Genomic DNA, 22,034 nt, shown 5'->3' with positions numbered 1-22,034 from the left:
AGGGTCTGTGTACAGGATTGTCGACTTAGACCAGTTGACATATAGCCCTGAGAAATTGGAGAATCTGTCTATGTGGGTCATGGCTTGGGAAAAAGAGTTTATTGGGTCGGATAAGAAAAGGATTGTGTCATCCGCATATAGTCCCACTTTGCTCTCGAGGTCTGCCCACCTAATACCGTTTACATTGGGGGTGCTTCTCAATCGGATCGCCAGTGCCTCCATGGCTATGGCAAATAGGGCCGGGGATAGAGGGCATCCTTGTCGGGTGCCTCTCGCCAGTTGAAATTCAGGTGACGGGATGCCGTTTACCACTACATTTGCACTTGGGGATTTATATATGGTTTTAACCCATTGCTGGAATTTGGGCCCGAATCCAAAGCGAACCAGACAGGCCTCAAGGAAGGCCCACTCTAGCGAGTCGAAGGCCTTTGCCATGTCGAGTGAGACTGGGGCCCAAGGCATATTGTATTGCTTACCTAGTTGAATGGCCGTTTGGGCTCTACGGATGTTTATTGTTGTAGATTTCCCAGGCATAAAACCCGTCTGGTCCGGATGGATAATGGACAAAATTACCTGATTTAGTCTAGTAGCCAGGATTTTAGTTAGAATTTTGTAATCAGCGTTTACCAATGAGATTGGGCGATAAGAGCTACATTCTATAGGGTCTTTCCCGGGTTTCTGTATCACTACTATGGAGGCTTTGTAGAATGAAGGTGGGAGGGTTTCATCCGTTTGGGCTTGGTTCAATGTCTCAAGTAGCAGTGGGGTTAGTTGTTCGCTGTATTTACGGTATGTCTCTATTGGGAGGCCGTCCGGACCTGGCGACTTGTTAGGAGCCATATCCTGAATTATTTGTTGGACCTCCTCCAGCGTAATTGGAGCTTCCAAAAGCTCAACCTGTTCTGCGGAGAGGGTTGGGAAGTTTAGGTCATCCAAGTAGCCCAGGATATCTGCCACTGTGTTCTGGGAGGAAGAACTGTATAAATTAGTGTAGAAGTCTTTAAAGCAGTTTGTAATAGACAGAGCGTCGGTTACCTCCACCCCGCATTGGTTCCTAATCTTAAGGACCGTGTTGGCGCCGCCTTCTCGTCTGATGAGGTTCGCAAGTAGATGACTGGACTGGTTCCCAAATTCGAAGTAATGTTGTTTAGTGAAGAATAGTTTGCGCTTGGCTTTAGAATGAATTTGATGTTTATGGAGTCTGACTAGGCTAAGCCAGGCTGATTTATTGGCGTCCGTGGGGTTAGAGGTATACGTTTTTTCTGCCTCCATTGTTTGGTTTTCTAATTCTCTGTCGGCCTGGGCTGTCGACTTTTTAATGTGTGAGATGGCTGACCTGAGGAATCCTCTAACGTAAGCCTTTAGAGTATCCCATTTCAGGGCGGGGTGGGTATTATCACTGTGGGCCTCTAGGAATAGGGATATATGGAAAGGTGTTTGGTCGTCCGATCCGATCAGCTTTAACCAGAAAGGGTGGAGCTTCCAGGTGGGTACTATGTTGTGTTGAGGGAATTTCAAAGTTAATAGTATGGGGCTGTGGTCAGATATGCCCCGTGGGCAATGCGTAATATTGGAGAGGTATATTGCTAGTTCTGCGGAGCTAAATATGTAGTCGATCCTTGCTAGCGCATTGTGTCCCGGGGAGTGACAAGTAAACTCCCGCGCGTCAGGGTGTTTAAACCGCCAGAGATCGATCCAGCCGACACTTTCAGTTAGCTGTCTTAGGGAGGAGCTATGAGTAGGGGCCGTACTAGGGGGTATATGGAACCTGTCTTTGGCCGGATCCATTACTGAATTGAAATCACCCAAACAGATCACCCTCGCCAATGGGTATTGATGGGCGTATGTTATGGCGGATTGTAGAAGGTGAAGGTTATTGTGGGGCGGGTTGTAGATAGATAGGATAACGTAGGGTTTAGAATCTATTTCGCCAAATATGAATATGAACCTTCCTTCGGGATCCCTACGGGTGTTAATAGGGTTCCAACGCAGCGACCTGTGGATAAGTACAGAAACGCCCCTGGAGGAGGAGGTGTGGAAGGAGTGGGCCATCCACTGTACCCATGGCTTTGCAAGTGTATCGGCCTTCTCTTTGATAAGATGGGTCTCTTGCAGGCTTATGATATGCGGGTTAATTTGCCTGATATATGAGAAAACGACTCTCTGTTTAAGCGCGGTGCCGAGGCCCCGGACGTTCCAGCTAAGGCATTTTAAAGACATTACTGACTATGTGGACATATAGTTCAGGTGTTGCCTCTGTGCCCGTGGGGTGAGGAAAGGGGAAAAGGGTTAAGAAGTACAAAGGGGGAAATTGTGTTAGTGCAGACTTACTAGAAATGCTATTAAAGAGCAGATTACAACAATTTAAACATTCAATCTTTGACATCTTGCTTAATTTCGGCATAAATGTCAAAAACATACAGAAAATGAAAAAACGGTTTAGCTACAATCTATTTAGAAGTAGCAGGTGTTATACTGGCGGGAGGGGAGATATCCCGGTGGCCTGGAGAGGGCTATGGGTGTCCGCCAGGTCCCGATAGTAGTTTAAAGATACCGCAACTTTACATTTCACCGTCTGTAGGTCAGAGGGGTATCAATCGCATGAATTATAATTGGGTTCAAAGTCCTGTTTTAAGTGCGGCGGGGTTAGTCGTCTTTTGGTGGTGCTGGGTGCATGTCCAACCATTCCATAGCTTCGGTGGGAGATTGGAGGAAAACCACCTTTCCTTGGGTTACGATGCGCAGACGGGCTGGATATGCCATTGAATAAGGGATATTTCGGCAGAAAAATCAGGGAATATGGAGATTGTTGCGTTGTTGTGTTTTAATTGGCCCTTTAGTCTAGCTTGGCGGAGCGCGGCGTCCCGATCTCTACAATTCAAGATCCTTATTAGAAAGGGGCGCGGAGGAGCTCCCGGCTGTGGTGGTTTTGCTGGGACCCGGTGGGCTCTTTCCACTGTGAAATGAGTAGAGAAGGCTTCGTCGCTCAGTAGAGACTTCAGCCAGTTCTCGGCGAATGTTTCTGGGTGGGAGCCTTCTGATTTCTCGGGTAGGCCTATTATGCGCAGGTTATTGCGGCGTGACCGGTTTTCCAGGTCGTCCGTTATGGACTGGCAGAATTCTGCTACCCGTATGGCTTTTTTAACTGCCGCAGAGAGTGGGCGTAGGGAGTCTTCTGCATTGGAGATGCGGTCCTCCATTTCCTGCATTCTGCCTCTCATGTTCTGTAAGTCTTGTCTTAGCAACAAGACGTCAGATTTTATCTCTTCTATTTTGTTGGTAAGGGAGGATTTACAGGAATTGATTGCCTCTAAGAGCTGTCGCATGGTCGGCTCAGGGGGTTGCCCCGTTTCATCTTCGGGCTCTCATGTCTGGGTAGGTCGCGTCGCTCGCGGGGTGTGTTCAGAGGTTTCGGTGCGGGCAAACTCTTTTAATTTTTCCGCTGCCGAGCCGCTTTTGGCGCGTGTACTCATGGTGAGGGATGTTGGTTGGTATGGTGGTTTACGGGGGTGGTGGCTCCTCCTCCCTTCCCACCTGAGTTTTAAGGAGTTATTGTCTATGGAATTGTAGTGATTATGCGTTGTGTAGACTGTTGGGAAATAGAGGTCTTCGTCTTTCCCCCCCGCTTTGCTTTATATAGTATACGGGTTCTCAAGAACTGTTGTCTGTGGGATGTGCCGGATGGTGCTATCAACAGCTAGATGCGTCTCGCACAGGATTTAGATGTTGTTGGGTATAGAGTCCTTATAGTAATGCGGTTATAATGGCCGTTAGGAGGCAGAGGTCTTTGTATGTTGATGAAGTTTAGATGTTGTTAGCTATCAAGTTCTTATAATTATGCGGTTGCAATGACTGTTAGAGGGTAGAGGTTCCGCAGCCTGGGCCGCAACTATGCAAGGTTCATCCCGATCCGGACCGGTTGTGGTAGAAGGGCGAAGGGATAGGGAACTTTGCTGCTTGTGGGTTCCGTTACTTGTCGGGTGAATAGGTTGTATATTAAAGCAATCTGTGGCTCTTGGCGAGTGTGTTGTCTCCCTGCCTCCACCGGATACTCACTGTTGTGCTGCCGGCTCCGCAGGGCCGGGTTCCGAAAGTTGGATTCTGCAGGTCAGAGTCCCCGAGGCTGCCGGTCTTCTCAGATCTGCCACGGCAACGCTGGGCGCAGATGGATGATGGGTGATGCAGTCGGAGCTCCCGGCAGGTTGATGGACGTCCCACTGGCGGCTGTGTTCAGGGTTGGCGTTCAGGGAGACGTCCAGCGCCGCTAGCAGGCGGCAGGAGGAGACCGCAGGGCGGCAAGGCAGCCGGGTGAGCCGCAGGTGTTGCGCGGTCCTCACCGCTGAGGGAAAGGTCCGGGGAACAGGAGACGAGCGGCACCCCTCTCCCGAAAGGGGACTGACCTCCGGTGGGCTGCAGAGGACCTCCGGTGCACGGGAGGCAGGCGGCGGAATAGATCGCGGACCCGGCCGGGGATCACACGCCAGGAGACTCACCGGAGGTTGCGGAATAGGCCCGTCAGACCGCGGGGTCCGGACCAGCACAGCCCGTCTCGGCGCGAGAGAAGTCACGGGAAGGCGGCAGCAGGGGATCGCGAGACAGCGGGGCAGCCACGGCTCGTCCTCCGATCTCGGGGGGTAAGTCTCACCGTCCCACGGGCCGGGGTCCGGCACGGGGGGGGGGGGGGGGGCGGCGGGGGACCGCGGTCCGACGGCGGCAGCAGGAGGAAGAGGAGGGAGGAGGGATAGATTCAGGCGAGGCGGCCGGGTCCCAGGGAGGTTCCACCGGGCGAGGTACGTCGGAGTGAGGGTGGGTGAACTCACGGGTCCGGCACGGTTTCGCAGGCGGGGGGCCGGAGGGGCCGGCGTCTGACTGAGCGCAGGAAAGTGATAGGGTGTTGGCGCCGTTCCTCTCTCCCCTCGGCCCGCGCACTTGTTGTAGGTATCAGGGGACTCTGGTTACCCCCAGCTGCGGTCCAACTCTCCCCCCGGGTTCCGAGGGTCCTTAGGCGGTGTTTTGGGTTTCAAAAGTTTTGTTTAGGCCAGGATTTTACAGGATTTTAAGTTGTCCCCTGGGGAGCTCTCCTTAGGTGCGACTCACCATGTTGGTCGCTAGCCACGCCCCCCCCCTTCATTCACTCTTGTTTCCTTTCCTTTACTTCTTCTTCGCTTCTGGACTTTTTCACCTTCCAAAAATTCCAGATACTCCTAAGTTCATTTCTAAACTCCCCAAATAACGGGACGATTAATGATCAAGTTTCTGGGGAATGTGATTTATGATTTGCTACGTTATGTTTTGTTCTTTTCAAAACCTGCACAGGAAGCCGGACAGCTGTGGAATTTGCTAAGAATTAAGATGGTTACTATGACTGTAACATGTCCATTTCTATGACTGTACCGTACTTTCTGACGCAGCCAATAAAATACTTTTGAACCATAAAATTATTTTCAGTTTTTTCTCCCCACTCTTAAAAAGTCATAACTGTTTTACTTATCCATGGACGTCGCTGTCGGAGGGCTTGTTGTTTTTTGCAGGATGAGTTGTATTTTATAATGGTACTATTTAATGTACCATATAATGTACTGAAAAAAATTCTAAATGGACTGAAATGGGAAAAAAACTAAATTCTGCCATCTTTGGGGGGGATCTTGTTTTTACCGTGTACACACTATGGCAAAATTACATGATAACTTTAATTTATGGGTCACAATTCACAGAGTGCAGAAAGTCTAGACAAAATAGAAGCCCTTACAGACTAGACTCTTTAAAATAATTGATAATAATCTTTATTAGAAAAAGGACTAAAAAAAGTAGACACAAGGGCTAGACCACTGGGGCGAAGATCCGTAAAAAGAAAGTTGGACCTCCAAATCCCAGTAACAAACACACATGTACACAAAACTCAGACATACATAATACGAGAGACTTGGCTTTCTAATTGCGGTCCAAGATAAGACCTATAGCATGGGTTGTACGATTAAACCCGCTGTATATCCGGTTTCCCACCGCTCCGTGGTGCGTGCAAAGATAGGACCTTACCTATCTTTGGTGTGTGCTTTCCATAGAGTCCTATGGGAGCTGGATAACACACACTGCACACCTCGGATCGTCTGAACGGGATTATTCAAATAGCTGGAATTCACTTGTTTACGTGATCTTTAGTGCAGTAGAGGCGCGATCTTCTTCTATACTGTGCTAAAAACTGCACTTGTCTGCATGAGAGAGATACCAAGTGTTTTGGGGTTTTTGTTATTAAGATTTATCTATTATAAATATGGAAAAATGGTCTTTTAAAACTTCTATTACCTTTATAAAATATTTTAGGTTCCCATGGGGGATATGAACTTGCAATAGTTTGATCGCTCTTGCAGTATGATGTAATACCATAGTATTACATTATAGTGTGATCTGACAGGCAGTCCATCAAGCAACACCACTGGCCCCGATCGGTGTATTTAAATTCAGCTGTCAGAAAGCACAGGCTTGGTCTTGAGGAAATGCTTGGGGAGTTGAAAATTGGTTTGCATTTGCTGGAGTGTGCACAATATCCTACACCACCCATTCATAGGCTTCCTTTACACGAGCACATATCAGCCGGCTGATATATGCTGTGATCCTATGCATTGTATTCCAATGCATCAGATCACATGGCTGTATTCCTGAGATGTAAAAGCACCCATCCAGGCCAATATACCGCCGGGCGTTTTAACGTCGGGCCCAAAAGATAGTCCTGGAACTATCTTTTGGTCCGGAATAAGTCGACCGCTGCATGAGCTCCTATGGGAGCCCATGGCAGCGGCCGCAGGCAGGAGGAGGTTTAGCAGCCAAGCTGCTAAACTCCATCCCTCTGCTCTCCTTTCCCCGTGCAGGCTCACCATTCTTCTCCTCCCCGCCTGATCTCTGCAATGGGAGGGGGCAGAGCTAAGCGCCAGTCTGCCTCTTCCCATTGCTGGCCATTAACAAGGGGTGGAACGTGGGAGGTGGGACGGGACGGCGCTTAGCTCCGCCCCTGCCCATTGCAAAGAACGAGTGGGTAGAAGAGGACAGGTGAGCCTGCGATGGGGAGGGGAAATTTGCGAGGGCATGGTGAGCTCAGTGCATATAAACCGGGCCCCATGCCATGTGAACGGGCGCACAAATGTTAGATTTGTACGCCATTCACAAGCTTCTACGCCCCAGATGGAAGCGTATGTTGGCCGGCCGTGAAAACGCATGTGTGAAAGAAGCCTAACAATGGAAGAGTGAATAGCTATAGGCACAGATGCAGGAGGAATCACATTCTTAAAAAAAACGTACATTATGTAGGTAGCTGATATTCTATTATACCCATATGTATATGTGTATTTACCCTTCTGACAACATCTTCTTCACCCGTTCTCGTTCTGTACTGAGCTCCATCTCTGCACTCTGGCTTCTGAAGAGCTTGTCATCTCCTGGTCCGTTAGCACTAATAATCGGAGAAGGTACTATCTAGGGAGAATACAGAGCGATCAATGAAAAGCAAACGATTCTCCTTCTTCGTTTAGTTGTTGGCGTGTGTTCAGACCGAATGGTTATCGATCACTTTCACTCATTTGAATGAATTTTTAAAATGATAATCATTACCTCTAAAAGCACCCCCAGGCCTTATTCATCCGACCCTATATACGCAGATATTTACCCACGTTAAAAAAATCGCGACCACCTGAAGCATTGGATTCCAATGTATTCATTCGGATTAACAATTTCGAGTCCTGTATAAAAATCACGCAGGAAAAAATAGCACATTGGTGACCGTTTTCCTACGCCACGCCCAATATACACAGGAAGCTCCCATAGACTTCTATGGGAGCTGAAAAAAAAGGGAAAGGGAAGAAAGTTTACCTGCGTTCATTGCTGGGAATAGAAGACAGCTGGCTCAATTTAAGCATTAGTAGTCATTCTGAAGATTTCTGCCAATCGCTGGATTTTAGAGCAGCAGCGTATTTTTTTCCCCAATACACCGCAGTCGCCCGTGTGAACAGCAGAAAATACGCAGCTAAGATTTGGACTCGATCGCGGCAATTCTTCATTCATGCAATTTAATGGCACATGCGGGCGACCGTAAAAACGCATACGATTATGTAAAAGAGCCCTTACGGTTGTGACATTTCAGTAGGCCTCAGTAAAACTGCATAAATGAGGACATTATAGGGTTAAAAAGTTTCTCCAGAAATAGGCTTAGTTAGCCCAGTCAGGAGTGGTAAGTGGCTGCAGGCACAGAGAAGCTAAATTAAGTGCTTCACATGGACTTCACAGCTGAGCCAAAGACATTAGGGAAAGGAATTGACAGGCAAGGCTGTGAGAAATTGATTAGTCTGTGTACTTAAATATGTAAAAAATGGACGCCTCCCCTACTTCTCCCCGCAGTCTCATGTGGCCTGTTCTGCAGCAATGTGACATCCTCTCATTTCATGAAAAATAACATTTGCTAGCTATTTCTACACAAAATAAGCTACTGCATCTAACATTACCTTATAATAATCTCTATGGCAGTAGCCAGACATAATTAATATTCTAATTAGTAGTAAATACTAGAATAATTATCATTAATTACATCATCTGCAATATTCTCCTTCAAACCAATGCCTTGTGGTAATCAGCAGGTCTTAAAATAACAGTTTAAAAAAAAAGTATATATATATATATATATATATATATATATATATATATATATACACACACATACATACACACACATACACATATATATATAGTGTGTGTGTGTGTATGTGTATATATATATATATATATATATATATATATATATATTTCAAGTGATTAATGGAGTTCGATTAAACGGCATCTTTTCCTGTTCATTTAGCTCTGTTCGTGTTTGCGGTTCCAAGGCAATAATCATGTAACAGCTTGTGTAAAACCAACAGAGTTTTTCTCCCATCTGTTCAATGCCCCGAGATGGCAGTGGTTAATCCAGTAGGCTTCTCCAGCGTCTGGCACAGGGTATAATGCCTCAATGCTAGGATATGACACTGCCAAACTGTGGCATTGCCAGTGTCCGTTGCTCTAGCGTTCTTGTAAGCAGTTTAGGTGGGTGTGGGAAGTACAGGCAAAGACAGGAGAAGAAGGAGAGAAATAGGAGATAAGAAGCAAGGAAATATAGTAATACAAAAATATGTAGAATAATAGAGAAAAATAAGGAATTGGGGCCAGTGAAAACAAAGAGAAACTAAAAATGGTGATTCTGACATACTGCTTGTGCAATCCATAAAAAGTGTTAGCATCCAACTGCATGTCCATAATAACTTCTAGGGCTTCTCGGATGTAGATGTTCCATGCAAAACATTCAGCCTCTATATAAGCTGAAGTAGTAAAAACAAGGAGATAGAGCAAGTAGAGATAAGGTGAAGGGGTTCCCACAAGGATAGGTGATGAATGATCGCTTGAGCCCCCCAGGGACACTAGAATGGTGGCTCTGAGACCCCTGGCTTGTTCTTACCGCACAACAGCATTAACCCTTTACAATCTAATTTGTATCCTGGTTTTCCTAGGGGGCTTACTCTTTTTCTGCCGTTATACAATGGCACTATCTGCTGGCTAAAGCCAGTACTGCATGAGGTGACACGTTGGATAGGCTCCGACAGCAGAGAGGCTGGCAATATACAGTAAGAGAACCCCAATGGACGTCTTCCAACATCGGAGCTGTACAGCCTTAAATCATAATGTCTTCAGATGTCAGACTATGCATTGGAAAGGGTTAAGGAGGGGTTTGAATGGAGCAGCAGGACTGATCTGTTGTGCCCTCGGTCTAGTGGGGGTCCAAAAAACAAGACATTTATAACCTATCCACAGGGTAAGTCCCTTGTGGGACCGCTTTAATGATTCTGACACGACAATGTTACCTTGTGCAAAACATACCTCCCCTGTGAAGCTGAAATGGCAATTCTCAGTGGGCAATGACTTATATGCCAAGCAAAGAATGTAGAGAAAAATCATGCTCATGTACAGCAATTATGGTTAGGGTGCTACAACACAAGTTCTAGCGTTAGCCGCTACTGTGAGTGCAGGTGCCACCCGCCAATTAGTGCAGTTACAGCTCGCTAATAGTGCTAATAGAGCTCACAGGTGTCACCTGACAATTGTTGGGAAACGTGCTAACATTAACGCCCGTGTAATAGCAAGTACATTGTCCTGATAATTACCCAGAGTAACTACGCCCAGTGACATCAATAGCCTTTCTGTTTAATGCTCTGGATACTATCTATTGCAGGGTCACCCATTTAAAGAGAAGCTGTCATCTCTGCTAATATGTCAGTTTTGGTAAATAATTGCATTCCAAAAATATTAGAATTCTGAAGTCTTTTTTGAGCTTTGCCTTGTCTTGCACACTCTGTTATTCCTCCTAGAAACTTAAGAATAAATTGATCACCGGGTGTTACCATTTCCCTCGTCAGCACTGATTGGACAGTGTCAGCATGGAGGGGCACCCTCTAACTTGTAATACCCTGTTAGCGATTAATTCTTATATTTCTAGGAGGAATAACAGAGGAACAACACAGTGCAGAGCTTTAAGAAAAGATACTACATGGTGGGGAATATGTGTAGTTACTAAAACAGAGGTGTCAGGAGAGGTGAGGGTCCCCTTTACTTTCCAACCCCCCTACAGAAGGTGCCTTACCTGCGGGGCAATGATATTAAGAGCTGGATTGGTCAGTTCCGTTTTATCCTGAGATTTCTCCCTTGCCAGCCGGGCGGCCTCTCTCACTTCTTGGAACTTCTCGGCAAACTAAAGGCAGGACAGAGTGATGAAAACTTTCTGCTACTTTCAGTGTAAAAGATTCAAAATCATTTTCTATAACACATTTTCTAGTGATTTCAGGTAATTTATTTAACCCCTTAACGACATGGTCTACTTTGGCTTTAGGGACCAATAAGGGACAAAGCCTTATTGTCCAATCTGTCACTTTATGTGGTAATAACTTTTGAATTGTTTTACTTATCTACTCAATTCTGAGACTGTTTTTTCGTGACAAATCATACTTTATGTTATTGGTGAATTTTCATCAATAAATTTTTTCTTTACTGATAAAAAAAAATCTAAAATTTGCTGAAAATTTGTAAAAATTTGCAATTTTTAAACTTCATATATCACAAAATAGTTAATAATTAACATTTATCACACTTTATATTGCAACCTTTCTATAAGGGCTCCACAAAGTATGTAAGTTTAGTAGTAATTCTTCACATTTTTTAGCAAATTTCACAAGCTGATTTTTTAAGGCCCAATTCAGTTCTGACTTGGATTTTAAGAGCCTCTATATAAGAAAACCCCCATGAATCACCCTACTTTAAAAACATAAGTTAGGAAGTTTATTAACGCTTTAGATGCTTCACAGGTATTTTAAAAAATTCCATCATAAGTTAGAACAGTTCCATTTTTTTGGCAGATTCTCAATTTAACACCATTTCTATAGCACAGCAGGAGTTGGCAGAGAAACCAAACTCAGAATTTATTGCCCTAAGGGTGCTGCGGTTTTCGGCCGGACGCCTAACGGCCACAGCGCAACCGAAAATCGCATGAACGAGAAGCAGCCGTAACCAAGTCATGGAAGCATCTCCTATTCATGCGCCCATTCGGACGGCTGAATGCGGCGTGTGTACGCCGCACCCGAAATACCGTCGGGCAAAGGTAGTGAGTTTAGCCCTGCTAAACTCCCTCCCCCTCTCCGCCCCTTGCCAGCTGTCTGCAATGGGAGGGGCTGAGATGAGAGCTAGTTTTCTAAACTCCCGCCTCTTCCCTTTGCCAACAGCCGGCAAGAGGCAGAGAGGGGGAGGGAAGTGGAAGGGAGTTTAGTAGAGATGCTGCTAGACTCCATCGCACCTATCTTTTTCAGCAGCTCCCACAGGCTCCCATAGGAGTCTATGGGACCAACTGCTGTAATCCGTCCGGAAGATAGTTCCAAAACTATCTTTTCGACCTGGCATAAAAAAGGCCGAATGGCTCAGAAGGCAGGGGGCGCTATTTGGCTTTTGGAATGCAGATTTTGCTGCCATGATGTGTTTGCAACCCCTGAGGTACCAGTACATGCAATACCCCCAAAAACTTACCCCATTTCATAAAGTAGACCCCTCAGGGAATTTATCGAGGGGTATAGTGAGCGCGTTCATCCCACGTGTGTTTTGTGAATTTCAATTTGAAAACAAAAAAAAATTCTAATTTTTCCAGTAATATGTAGGTTTAGCCCCAGATTTTAAACTTTTTTCCCAGGAGCAAAAAACACACCATGATCTGTTACCCAATTTCTCCTGCACACGGAAATGCCCTATATGTGGACATAAACTGCTACCTGGACACATCACAGGGCTCAGAAGCGAATAACCGGAGCATGGCTTCATGTATAAGCTGTGTGGAGTACATCAGGGTAAATCATATAACAGCGGATCAACGCAATAATACAGTTAAGATTCCCGGGACGTGCGGTGTATTTTGAATCAATTTTTCATGCACAGGCGGGTTTTGTGGGGCGCGATTCACAGTGATACATGGCGTCCTTCCTTATCCCTCATTTGTCACAGTCTGTACATTTTTGGGTCCTTCCTTTCTTACCAGTGGAGGGAATTACACTAGAAATTTGTTGCCCTGGTATTATATGTGTGGCCTCGTATTATATTAGGGCCTTGATCATTTCCTTCTGGAATTCAGGACAGGTGCCCCTTTGGGCAGTTTTTTATACCACACCCTTGTATTTCAAATGGCATTGTATTCTGGCTTGGTGGGTTTCTGTACTGGTACCTCGCACTGGGCAGGGGGTACTGCTATGACCGTGTATTGTACTCACTATACGGACATCCCTCTTGTCCTTACACTTGGCACACAACACGTTGTTGCTGCATAGTGCCCGGCTCTAACACCCCTTCTGAGAATTTGCCCAAACAGCGACTTAGGGGGGGCTTTTCTGTTTATTTCTAACAGTGCCACATGCCGCAGTTTTTCTGGAATCGGGGAACACTAGTGTAATTATCCAGGTAGAGGTGGTAACCTGATTCATTAGCGGGGGAACGAATTCCCATACAACTTTTCCTATAATCCCCGGTAATGGAACTTATAGGTGTATCCTGATGTGATCTCTCACCGCTTGTACATTTCAACGCCATACTGTGCCATCCCAGAAGATTGGAAAAGGGCAAAAAAGGGAAGAAGGTGGATTTCTAAATTAGATGAAATGGAATCGAATTAACTGCAATTTGGCTATTTGGAGGAGCATGTTCTTATGTGGTCATGGTACAGAAATAAGGTCGTTACCTATATTATGGGGGTCAGTATGATTATGGCAATCCGGAATTTACATAGTATCTATGTTAAACTACTTAAAATACCTTTTTTATTTTTTAAAGATCCACTCTTTTTCTTTTTTCATCCATTATGTAGCGATCCGCAAGTGCATATAAGTGAGCTACTGTTACCTTGGTTAGTTGTTTCTCCTCAGACGGTCATATGATCTCAGTGATGACAAGCTCAGATCTACTTGAGTTCATATGTGAAATTTACATTCAATTACTCAATCTGTGTTATGCTGCTGCATTAATGCTAACACAGAAACTACTTGAAGGGGTACACAGAACTCCTGTCACAGTTACTGATGATCATCATACAGCTCCTGTCACACAGGTATAATAGAGGAGATCACAGCTCATTCTCCTGATTGTATACTTATCGTCTGTAGCTTATTTAGGTTAATACAGAAGGTAATGATAATTAAACTTCCCGAAGCAGGCAGAAATGGTATAGCCTCCTAGCTAATGCTGTGCTGATGTATCACGGGATTATCTGAAAGTGAAAGTACAACATTCTCACTTTCAAGATAGTGCCTCATAAGCATCAGACAGGTATGTGTCAAAGCACCCTAAGACCGGTTTCACACGGCCGAGAATCTGGCGCGAGTTTGGTGCGTTGTGGGACTCACAAAACTTGTGTGAATATGAACCCCGTTCTTTTGAATGCAGTCAAATACATGAGTGAAAGAATCGTGGCGTGTCCAATCTTCTCGCATTCCACGCATTGCCCATTGTTCTCAGTGGGACAGTAGAACACATCGCACGGAATGAGTGCAATGTGAAGTTTCCCATTGAAAATAATGGTAAACACTTTCCCATCATCTAACACAGCCGAAAGCTGCGCCGAAGGATCGCTACTTCACAGAAGTGATGGGAGGCGTTTTTGACGCCTTGCATCTGCATGAAAACGCCTGTTGGCGAGTGCGATACCGTGCTCACCCATGTGGAGGTAGCGGCTTTTAAGAACACAGCGCATTTGCTGCTGATTTAATTAAATAAAGGGAATTCATAGATGACTAAAGACGGTTCCGGAGACGACGTCTAACACATCTGTCAGAGATTCAGAGTTAATATCTTACATACCAGACAATAGAACATCTTTTACAGAAGCTGGTGGACCAAAGTGTAACACCAAACGTCTGCCGTACTGTCAACGACTCGTAAAGCCACTCGGAGTCCAACTTATCAATTATTGCCTCATTGCACGAAGGGGACAGTCGTTTTACTGCATAAACTTGCATTCCATTTTAACACAAAAGCTATAGTTTTATGCACCAAATATCTATTGACAGGGAGGGCCGCGCTTTCTCTGATTTGGATATTGGATGGTCATTTTGGATACGCACTATCTTTAGCCTTTGAATTTTGAGACATTTTTATCCTTTGTGCAGCGAATCTATTGAATGGGTGATATGAATGATTAAATGGGTTTTCTGGGACTAAAATATTGATGACCTATTCTCAGGAAAGGTCATCAATATTAGATCAATCAGCTGCTTGAAGAGGTGGCAGGACTTCGGTGAGCAATGTGGCTTCTGAACTGAATAGCAATTGTAGCGCCGTACATTTTGTAGCTGCGTTGCCTGCTATTGCAGCTCATTCCCATTCACTTCAAAGAGACTGACCTGCCCATAGACCATGCCACCCATGGATGTGATCTTACAGGACTAAGAAAAGCTGCAGCATTTGCTCATGCACCCCTTCAAACAGCTGATTAGCGGGGATGCAGGGAGTTAGCAGCTCACCAATCTGATATTGATATCCTACCTTGATGATAGGTCATCAGCACAAGTTAAGCCTTTATTCACATGTCCGTATATCGCCCGGCCAATATACGGTGTCTCTTTCTGCAGGGGGAGGAGGCGGGCCAGGAGCAGTGCACTGAGCTCCCGCCCCTTCGCCGCCCTCTCTCTGCCACTCGCCACTGCTTGCAATGGGAGGGGCAGGGGTGGAGCTACGTTCTGCTCCTCCCATTGCAAATTGTGGGGAGGGGTGGGTGCTCAGTGCATTGCTCCCGGTCCTACTCCTCCCCCTGCAGAAAGGGACACCGTATATTGGCCGGGCGATATATGGACATGTGAATAAGCCCTCAGTCTCAGAAAACTACTTTATATAACTTTTCCTTAAATCTTTGTCCACATTTAGGATATAGTGAATGGGATTTTATCAAATCTCATTCATACAGTGCTATTACAAAGCACATGGTTCCCAGGGCATCCTACAACATTAATACGCCCCATTGGTTGCGATTTTGCAGTATTTTACCACTTCTTCGGTTTGCTTCAAAGGAGAAAATATAAAAGCTTCAGAAATTAAACAAAAACAAAAGTTTGAGAAACATTTTCCTTGAGCGGTTACTTTTTACAACGCTCTTTATGAGCGGGAATAGAACAACATAAAGAATGAAAGAGATTTACATTTCTATGTACAGAACTTTATGCTTTGTTACTTGCAGACTTGTGCGCTCATGAACGGGTCGTTGGTTCTCTATGTCGCAATTAATCTACTTTAAAACCATCCTTGCACAGAAGAACATCTCTGGTCAGCCAGCAGTAACTAAGAATCCGTTTGAACTCCACTAGTCATGCATACGCAGTGAGGGCTCGTCACACGAGGGAATTTGCGCAGCTAACAAGCGCAAAAAAATTTGTGACATTTAGAACCAATGGTTTCCTACAGAAACGTTCAGACGAAGGAATTTTAGCCACGCAAACATAATTGCACCTAAAAAGATAGGACATCAGCGACTGAAATTCCCCGCTGCGCGAAAATATAGGTCTAGACCCATCTATGGTGCGCAAAACGTAAAACCCCTATGGGAGCTGCAAAAAAGGGACCTAATCGCACAAAAAGTCTGCACACAAAAAAATTGCGGCTAACTCCGCTAAAAACCACGTGAATGGACGATTTCCCTGCATCAAATGCCAAGCTTCACTGGTGTTTAAATCGCCCATTCACACAGCGGCGTGTTGCAGAAAAAATTTGCCACTGTTCAAATTTCCCTGAGTCCGTAGCAATCCTCCTAATGGCTTCTAATTAGAGATGAGCGAGCGTACCTGCTAAAGCAAACTACTGGAGCGAGTAGTGCCATATGCGAGCACCTGCCCGCTCGTCTCTAAAGATTCGAGTGCCGGCGGGGGAGAGCGGTGAGTTGCGGGAGTGAGCAGGGAGGAGCGGGTGGGAGAGAGTGAGGGAGAGATTCCCCCCCCCCCCCCGTTCCTCCCCACTCTTCTCCGCCGCTAGACCACCCCTGCCAGCACCCAAATCTTTAGAGACAAGCGGGCAGGTACTCGCATAAGGCACTACTCGCTCGAGTAGCCTGCCTTAGCGAGTACGCTCGCTCATCTCTACTTCTAGTGTCTAAACTACAGACACCGGTCTTCTTTCCCAGCGTTGGACGCAGCTAAACTCCCTCTCCCTCCCATTTTTTTTCCTGCTCCCATAGAAGTCTATGGACACTCCTGCATTCTGTGCACCAAAGATAGGTCAAGACCTATAGTTTAGTGCAGCAGCGAATTTCAGTCGCTGAATTTCAGTTCCTGACGTTCTTTTATTTTAGTTGCGATTTATTTTTTTTGTGCGGCTAAAATTCCTTTGTCTTTATAGGAATCCATTGGTTCGAATAGTCGCGATTTTGCACGTGCAAGGTAACTGCGCAAATTCCCTCGTGTGATTGAGGCTTAATGTGTAACCTCTTACCCAGGAGGCACAGTGAAATACATTTGTTCTTCCATTGCATATTTGAAGCAAAGAAACTGAAATAAATTGATCATTCCCCCCCCCCCCCCTTTTGATTTCAATGGGTCTTTAAAAAAAAAATAATCCTGAATGATATCCATTGGCTTCAGTTCTGTCTTGCTTTAGTTTTTTTTACTGGAACAAATAGCGCAGCAGCACTGCATTAGGGTCAGTTCAGGGTTTTCCGTCTCTGCTGCATTTTTGGAGGCGAGGAACTGAGATAAGACAGTAAAAATCAGACTCATTTTTTTCTCCATTGATTTCAATGAAGTTTCAGAAAAACGGAAATCAAACAAAAAGGCTTCTGTTCCCTTCCATTCAGTTCAGTTTTTTTTTAAATCGCATTGAAATCAATGGGGAAAAAAAATAAATGTTTTTTTTTTCTCTTTATATAAGTCTCTCTCCTACAAAAACTGAGCAGAGAGATGAAAACCCTGATCTGAGCCCTAAGGGCTAATGCCCACGTGCAGAATTCTGCTGTGTGAAATGAACCTCGGCATGTTCTAAATGCAGCGGGAATACGCGCATCTTGTTTCCATTGTAGTCAATGGAAGTCGGCCTTCACGCTATACTTCCGCTGTAGCACGAATACGCTTCCTTGCCCACCGCTGGCGCGTCATATGACACTGCCGGCGCGTCATACGCTGTACTGCACCTGCGCGCCGGCGTGTCATGCGGGACTTCGCACAGCGGATCCGGGAGGTAAGTATGGGATCTTTAGGGGGCGCCGTGACAGACTCTACTGCGGAATTCCGCTGGCAGAGTCGGTCACGGCTGTGGGCATGAGGCCTAAAGCAGATGTAATCGTATCTTTATTTGTTCCCATAAAAACAAACTGAAGCAAAATGGAATTAATACAAACAAAATCATTTGGGTTTTATGATAACCCATTGAAATCAAAGGGGAAAAAAGTTTATTTTAGTTCTACTTCTGTTTCTCTGCTTCAAAAATGGAACAGACAGACGGAAATCCAAAACTGAGTGTGAACAAGCCCCTAAGCGCACTTCAGTAATAGATGATAGGGTGCTGGCCAATTATGGTAATTGTGTACCTGCTTATGGGGGTTTGCAGACTTCATACCTGAAAGTATTTTTTTGTATTCTTCATTTACCTGGCTCAGGTTCTGTTCCGAGGCAAAGCCCAGACCGTATACGGTGTTTGCCCGACTGTCAGCCCACTGTCCGAATTTCTGCGAAGTTTTGGTAAAGGTCATGTTTGGTGTAATAGTGCTGTTGATGATCGCCTGGAAAATACATTAGTCCCATTCAGGTAAAAAATAAATAACTAATCCACCCTGCATTTTCCATCACGTGTCACAATGTGCCTCACCTTGGTGCCGCCCACACTAATAATCCGATACACGTTTCTTGTGGCATCGTAGAAGTAAGATACAGTAGCAGCATGCTTACTGGCTGGAATCCAGTTCTTTTTGGTGACAGGATCAATTTGAAAAACATGGGCTCGGGTGCTGAAAATGGGTTGTTCCCTAGAAAAGAGATGGGTACTATTTTTAACTATACTTTGAGAAACTCTACTACAGCAACATGTATGTGACAATGCAACCACAAAAACAAGGATTAGAGATATATTAAGAGAATTAACATAAGAGAAACAAATCCCAAAATTATAATACTAACTTTAAAAAAAATATTTATAGAATTTCGGAATTCATCATATTAAAAGTGGTAATACGCAAACTCTTAAAGTTACAGGGTAGGACCATTGGGCACACAAGTGCCTGACAGCTGTCTCTGCGACTATTATCGCTCCTCTGCTGTTACACAGAAGTGGTAGTCGTTCTGTACTTGCAGGTGGAGTGTCCGGATATCGCTTCCAGCCGCCCGCCTCCATTCACAGTAAACAGGCAGTCGTTCACAGATGAACAACTGCATATGTACAAAGGCTGACAGTTGCTTGGCTTTTGATGATGATGATTATTCGTTCAGTCGCACCCGACCTTCGGTCAGTCTATGGATCAATGTTCACCACGTATTCCTGTCTTTCACGGCTTCTTTCAGTTTGGCAATTGACATTTTGGTGGTGCCCTTGATTGTATCCGGCCATCTTGTTCTTTGTCGTCCTGATCTTCTCTTTCCGCTGACTTTGCCGAGCATCAGTACTGTTTCCAGTGAGTTCGTGCGCATCACGTGGCCAAAAAAGATACCCGCTGTTTCACCATTTTGCCCTCTAGTGATATTTTTGGTTTGACGTGATCGAACACTACCTTGTTCATTGTTCGGGCATTCCAAGGTATCCGTAGCATTCTCCTCCAGCACTATAGTTCAAACACATCAATCTTTCTTCTATCGTTTTTTTCTGAGCGTCCAACATTCACAACCATACATGATTATGGGAAAGACGATTGCATTGACCAGTCTGGTTTTTGTTGCAATGCTAATATCCTTGCTTTTCCAGATCTTTCCACACCTTGCATTGCATTCCTACTAAGTGTAATCCGTCTCTTGATCTCAGCACCAGATTGCCCGTTGCGATCGATTTTGGATCCAAGGAAGATGAAATCTTGGCCCGACTCGACTTCTTCGCTGTTATCTTTTATGTTTACTGTACCGTTGCTTACCGCGGTCATGACTTTCGCTTTCTTGTTGTTGGAGGTACAGTCCCATGCGTTCGATTTCCATTTGCACTCGTTGGATAGGGTATTTCACTTTCCGCAAGCAGGGTGGTCTCATCTGCATATCGGAGGTTGTTGACATTTCTGCCAACGATTTTTGACTCCGATTTCTGATTCGTCCAGATTGCATCGCCTCATGTTCACTTCTGCATACAGACTGAAAAGGACTGTATGCCTTTCTTGATTCCGAACCAATCCGTGTTTCCATAAGCTGCCCTGACTGTTGCTTCTTGGTTATTGTAAAGCGACCTTATAAGCTGTTCAATATGTTCTGGGACGCCCATGTGCTTCAGACACTTCCAAAGCTTGTCATGTTCGACACAACCAAATGCCTTACTGTAGTCGATGAAACACAGGTACACATCCTTCTTCAGAACATCTTGAAACCCTAGTCTGCTTTAAAATCTTTGCCTGGGAGACGCCTTGCGTCTTGTTGCTGTGCTCTTGCCATGGTGTATAACCAGTGACATGAAACGGTCTTCCATAACCTCACCTTTGTAGCAGAGTTTGTCTGCTCCTCACCCAGTTTTAAGCCTCCTACACAGCTGTTTCTGTTTCATTTAATGACTTATTTCAAAATGCTGATCTTTAGCAACAATAATCCTGCAAATCCCTAGAAGAATTTATGCTGCTTTGAAGGTCAGCAGTGGCCACACCAAATATTGGTTTGACTTTGATTCCTCTTTTGTTCATTCAATTTACATTTTCAATTACATAATTGACAAAACAAACTATTAACATATATATAACATATACAAATAAAATACACACACACATATATATTACACACACATATAAATTAATTTCATTTCAAATATAGGAATCTGCATTTCTATAAGGCAGGTCTGTCACATATTTGGTTTGCTGAATAATAAACAGTTTTCTTCAAATCCAATTCCGGATGGAAATCCACTATGAGGATATCTCAGCAGGGGAGCGACTTCCACTGGGCAGTTGTCATTGTGAAATAACATTCTAATTTGAGTGGCATTCTGCCCTATTATTTTAAAAGAGCTTTGCTGCACGCTGGGTTACAAGACCGTAAGAGCACAGTTGTCAGAAGCTGCTGGGAGACCTGGCAATGACATTTAGAAATGAAAAAGCTGCAGTTTGAAGTTCCAACAAGAATAATACATGTATTCCTCATACACGACTGAATATTCCCGAGTGTAATGCTAAATATGATATCACTTATAACTGAATAACATGAGAAAAACGTAACCGTGACATTTCACAGAACCGCTATTACTGCGGATTGGTCAGCAGGTCACCTAGCCAATTATATTTCTTTGTATACAGTCTGGTCTCTATGAATATCCCTCTGTACATAGTGGTGCAGTATCAAGCTTTAAAGAGAACCGGTTACGTCCCCAAAGCACTATAAACTAAGTTATGTTGCTGTTAGGAGACCTGACAAAGTGTCGGGTGTGCGATCCAGTCTGCACGGCGCAAGGAAATCTAACTCTTTCAAAATCCCGAGCGCACGCACAGGACTCCGTAGAGAGTATAAAAGATGGATAATGTATTAAAAATACATGACCTGTAATTTCAGGTGTGTACATGAGGAGTAGCACCATTTCTGGCCATTACATGACTTGTATATAGAACTGTTTGCATTTTTTTTGTCTCTAGGGTCTTTCTCTAATTGTCAGTTTTCACTAAGCTGGTGGGTGGAGACCAGCTGCTATGTCGTCTCCCATACACTGCACACAAAAAGCAGAGAGGATTCCTTTCTCCTATCTCTCATATACAGAGAAGGAGCAGCAGCATGGAAGACATTATGTAGAAGTAATGAGTACTGTAGATGTGATTCCTATACATAAGAGACACTAAAACACTATGAGCTGCAGTTCCCACACTGTGTATATCTCTCTGATTCTGCCTCATTAGGCTCCTCCTTTTACCTCTTCTCTTGGACAGAATGGACAGCATGTAATCTGATCTATCAGAGAGCTGTTAGTCCATCTTGTCTATTAAAATTGATTTTAACAGGTTTTCAGAGTGAGTGAACATTTTGGAGGGGCGGGGTGGGTGGAAGGTAGCTGGTAAGTAAAGAATTTAGCATTTTTCTCTGATATGTTACAAAGTGTCTTGTGTTCACCTGTACTATTGATTTAAGCTAGCTGCACACAGGCAGGTTGGATTTCGCATGCGGAATCCCGCAGCAGAATACGACCCTGTGCGCAGCCGACATCCACGCGTACCTGCTTTTCTGAAACCTTCTCTATATTGCGAATCGTCCGCACGGGCCGTCAGACATGCACTGTACAGATTTTTTTTAAAAATCTCTGCGGCCTTAAGGCTCACATCCATGGGCAGATCGGATATTACATTCGGAGCCCTGTCTGGGTCTTCT

At 44.8% G+C, this 22,034-nt stretch overlaps 1 protein-coding gene across 2 annotated transcripts in view; it reads right to left on the bottom strand.

The window, feature by feature from the left end:
• HOMER3 (homer scaffold protein 3) overlaps positions 1–22,034 on the bottom strand; it is a 124,988-nt gene that overhangs the window by 38,446 nt on the left and 64,508 nt on the right. For both annotated transcript variants that reach the window (XM_066604547.1, XM_066604546.1), the window contains 4 exons: positions 18,376–18,532; positions 18,158–18,289; positions 10,652–10,759; positions 7,346–7,467 (listed from right to left, as the gene is read on the bottom strand). In XM_066604547.1, coding sequence (XP_066460644.1) covers positions 7,346–7,467; positions 10,652–10,759; positions 18,158–18,289; positions 18,376–18,532 — 519 coding nt within the window. The remainder of the gene's footprint in view (positions 1–7,345; positions 7,468–10,651; positions 10,760–18,157; positions 18,290–18,375; positions 18,533–22,034) is intronic.

This window comes from Eleutherodactylus coqui, chromosome 5 (genome assembly GCF_035609145.1).
Source record: "Eleutherodactylus coqui strain aEleCoq1 chromosome 5, aEleCoq1.hap1, whole genome shotgun sequence".
Classification (NCBI taxonomy): domain Eukaryota; kingdom Metazoa; phylum Chordata; class Amphibia; order Anura; family Eleutherodactylidae; genus Eleutherodactylus; species Eleutherodactylus coqui.
The sequence above is the reverse complement of the archived record's forward strand: the minus strand, read 5'-3'. Positions and strand labels throughout refer to the sequence as shown.